This window comes from Salarias fasciatus, chromosome 16 (genome assembly GCF_902148845.1).
Source record: "Salarias fasciatus chromosome 16, fSalaFa1.1, whole genome shotgun sequence".
Classification (NCBI taxonomy): domain Eukaryota; kingdom Metazoa; phylum Chordata; class Actinopteri; order Blenniiformes; family Blenniidae; genus Salarias; species Salarias fasciatus.
The window spans coordinates 3,386,394-3,390,305 of record NC_043760.1 but is presented as its reverse complement, the minus strand read 5'-3'; the positions used below and the strand labels follow the sequence as shown (position 1 = coordinate 3,390,305).

Genomic DNA, 3,912 nt, shown 5'->3' with positions numbered 1-3,912 from the left:
TTTGCGACTCGATTCGTCCCAATGCGTGCCACAGAATCATTCAAGTGTAAACCTGGCGTTTGAAGGAATGGATACCATGGAAAGAGCAGATGGAAAGTAGCAGAACAATACAAACCTTTTGAAGCTGCAGCATCAAAGTTAACCAAAAAAGAAAGAAGAAAATAATCTGGCACCCAGATATGTTTACGGAAACAAACACCAGTACATCAGGGCCGCCCCGTCAAATCAGAACGCTTCGCAGTCCCCAGCATTAGAGGATTTAATCGTTTCTTTTTCCCATGTAAACACCAAGATCAGGAATATAATTTAGAATTTCTTAATTTGGATTAAACTAATCCCGAATTAAAAACATCATGGAACCGTGGTCATTGTCGTGACTGAATCCTGATGTTTTGCTCCTCTGAGGCACAGATCGGATCTGTTTTTGGACAGTGTGAGCGGGAAATAGACCCGTGCACTGAGATAGTGTGAGATGTGACACAGGCCTCATTCATCAGTGGAAACAAATCCCATCTGGATCAGATATGTGCTGCTGGACGGCCGTGTCATCGGGCTGATCAGAGTCTGAAACTCTACATCTCACCCAGACGGGCTGCGACGAGTACCTGGTGATGCCTTTTGAACCGACCAACTCTCCAGAACCTCCAGAACCTGCTGCACCGGGTCCGAGTGACGAGATCCAGTGACATGAAACAAAGACAATATTCCTAGTTTCAGTGAAAAGCTGTGTCGTGGCCACAGATCAGTGTGCGATATCCACACTTCTATTAGTGACCTGTGGGGGGCAGTAATGAGCCATGAAGTCTGCCAGAAACTGAAGAGAAGAAGGAAGCAGACAGTCTTCAGCACCGCCAGGATGACTGAAACGCTACAATGTGGCCGATAGACGCCTCGCTTTGTCACGTGAAATGTTTGAGTTCACGGAAATAAAGTCCGGATTCTGAGCTCCTCTCACTGACACGCTGGACTGGGAGGAGGCCGCGAAGCCGGCCCAGGACTCTGGTCTCTAATCCCTCTTTAATCCCTCTGAGACCGCAGAACGAACAGAGATGGAAGGATGAGTGGAGAACAGAGTCAGTCAGATGTCATGGATGAGTTGTGAACATTTATGGACGTCTGCATCGATTCTCACGTTGTATTAAAGAGCGAGTTTAGAGTCACTGTACAGATGTAACATCTGCAGCTCGCTCCCGTCTCCACTCACAGTCCCAACTCCACGACAGGAAGTGAGCGTTTGTTTCCTTTTAGTGTCCTCAGAATATCCATGGCTACACTTTCTTCAGTCCGTCTGTAAATCCTCCAGGTGGGACTGAGATATGGCGTGTTGAGAGAGGAGAGACATCATGTATTTGATCTAACTGTTTGATTCATTGTGATTTAGTGCTAACTAATTGCAAATGCTCAGGTTATATTTTCAGACTGTATGTTTGGTTCTGGATCAATCTGATCAACACGCAGCTAAAAGAACACTCGGCCTCACTGTGTTCAAACTTTATTATACTGTTTTTTTACTTTGTTGTAGTATTGTGTACTATATTCATCTAAACTTTGTTCTACCTGTCCATATCCGATAATCATGTGACGCAGAGGGAGGGGGTGGAGAGCGCTGATTGGCTGCAGAGGGGGTGTGTGTGTCGGAGGGAGAGAGGAAAAGCGTGGAGCGGCGAGGAGACGCAGCTGCAGACCTCCCAGGATGGAGGTCCAGGACGGAGCCGACCTCTGCTTCCCGCTGCTCCACAACAGCTCCTGCAGGAAGCCGGCGGCCCACTGGTCCGAGGGCGTGCTGCTCAACGCCGTGCTGTCCCTGGTCTCCACCGCCACGGCGGCGCTCAACCTGCTCGTCATCATCTCAGTCTCCCACTTCAGGCACACACACACTCTTCTGCAGATAACACACCGATGGCTGCGCTCCTCGCTCTGTGCTGTGATGTCTGCATGTTTTCCTGCTGAACGTGGCTCTGATGGCAGCGGATCCAGACCCTGGGTGTGGGTCTGGGTCTGGGTCTGGGTCTGGGTCTCCGGCTCTGTGTCAGCGGTTCTCTCCGTTTCCCTGTAGGCAGCTCCAGACGCCCACCAACAACCTGCTGCTGTCGCTGGCCGCGTCGGACTTCCTGGTGGGGCTGCTCTCCATGCCGGTGGCCATCTACAAGCAGTCGTCGTGCTGGGCCCTGGGCGACCTGCTGTGCTCCCTGTACAACTACGTCTCCTACATCGCCACCAGCGCCTCGGTGGGACACATGGTGTTCATCTCGGCCGACCGCTACGTGGCCATCTGCGACCCGCTGCGCTACCCCAGCAGGGTGACGGTGGCCCGGGTGCGGGTGTGCGTGTGCGCGTGCTGGCTCTGCTCGGTGCTGCACTGCGCCTACATCCTGATGGAGGACCTGGCGGAGCCGGGCAGGCACCACCTGTGCTCCGGCGAGTGCGTCATCATCATCAACTACGTGGCGGGGACGGTGGACCTGGTGGTGACCTTCGTGGCCCCCATCGCCGCCATCTTCGTCCTGTACTCCCGGGTGTTCGTGGTGGCCGTGGTCCAGGCCCGCGCCGTGCGCTCCCACGTGCACGCCGTGCGGGCGCGGCTCACGGCCAAGCGGTCGGAGCTGAAGGCGGCGCGGACGCTGGGCGTGCTGGTGGTGGTGTTCCTCATGTGCTTCTGCCCGTACTACTGCGTCTTCCTGGTGGGCGGCGACCTGCTCAACGCCTCGTCCGAGTTCTACCTGCTCTTCCTCCTCTACTTCAACTCCTGCGTCAACCCGCTGATCTACGCCCTCTTCTACCCCTGGTTCAGGAAGGCCACCAGGATCATCGTCACGCTGCAGATCCTGCGGGACCGATCGTCCGAGGCCAACGTGCTGTAGAGGCTTCAGACCGACGCCAACAATCCGCCGTAGATTCACAACGTGACACAAGCACAGACTGCAACACTCACATTCTCTTTAATAAAGACCGTTCTGATTCTGAGGGTTTATCGTGAGGATTTACGCTCCTCTTCGAATATGAAGCAAAATTCTCTCTAAAGATTAAGATTTAATCTGAAGAAATGATGCCAGACGGTCAGTGTGCTGCTGTGGACTGTTTCTGTATCCGACGCTCTTTCATGTCCTCCTGTGTGGCTTTTCAAACAAACCAAACGGTTTCACACGTCCCTGTTCCTCCACTTTAACTCTTTAGTAAGGAAGTGACCATATTTGGTCATTTCCACATTTTCTTTCCTGCTTCCTTCTTTTCTTGTCATTGAATCATGTCCATGATGAACCAGACAGTTTTTCTAAAATATAGAGAATATGCATAAATAAAGAGTAATACAGAGAAATGTTACATTTAAAAAAACATAGAAGAGAACAAAAGCCTCAGCTATTTACATTTTTGCTTATTTTTGCTGGTTGCATCCCGGTATCATCGATCTTTCTTTCTTTCTTTCTATTTACATGTAAATATACATGTATGGCTGTACTGGGAGCACTTTACGTTTGTGGGTTTACTTTCACTACTGCTGGTGCAGACGTGTATTTAGATCAGAGATACACTGAGACCACTTTTATAAAGTCCAAGTATTTACCTTTAGTGACCTGTTAACGCTGAATATCAACATGAGACCTTATTAAATACCATAAAACCTCATTAAGACCCAAACAGATGGTATGGGGAGGCTACACGTGGCTGTGAACCAGACTTAAATCATGTTTAACACACAGCATTGATGGAGTGTAAGAAATGAAACTCCTCAGCATACAGCATCACTGGTGTGTGAACCAAGAAAGTCTTTAGCATGTAGCGTGTAGCACAGCTCAGAGTAAAATCTTCTGTATCCATTGAGCAGTTTAGCTTGTGTAGTTCTGGTTAAACTAGTTAAACTAGTATAACACCCAACACTGGTATCGGTGCATCCCTAGTTTAGACCATAGATGG

At 50.2% G+C, this 3,912-nt stretch overlaps 1 protein-coding gene across 1 annotated transcript; it reads left to right on the top strand.

Moving 5' to 3' along the window:
• Positions 1-1,693: 1,693 nt before the first annotated feature.
• LOC115403812 (trace amine-associated receptor 13c-like) lies at positions 1,694-2,861 on the top strand. The gene is made up of 2 exons (XM_030112820.1): positions 1,694-1,866; positions 2,057-2,861. Exons 1-2 carry the CDS (start codon positions 1,694-1,696, stop codon positions 2,859-2,861), a joined length of 978 nt encoding a protein of 325 aa, XP_029968680.1.
• The last annotated feature ends 1,051 nt before the right edge of the window (positions 2,862-3,912 follow it).

Bases quoted from the DNA above. Each gene is read 5' to 3' on its own strand.
- LOC115403812 (XM_030112820.1), top strand. From the start codon at position 1,694: ATGGAGGTCCAGGACGGAGCCGACCTCTGCTTCCCGCTGCTCCACAAC. The intron at 1,867-2,056 runs GCACACACACAC...GTTTCCCTGTAG, and splicing joins ATCTCAGTCTCCCACTTCAG to GCAGCTCCAGACGCCCACCA.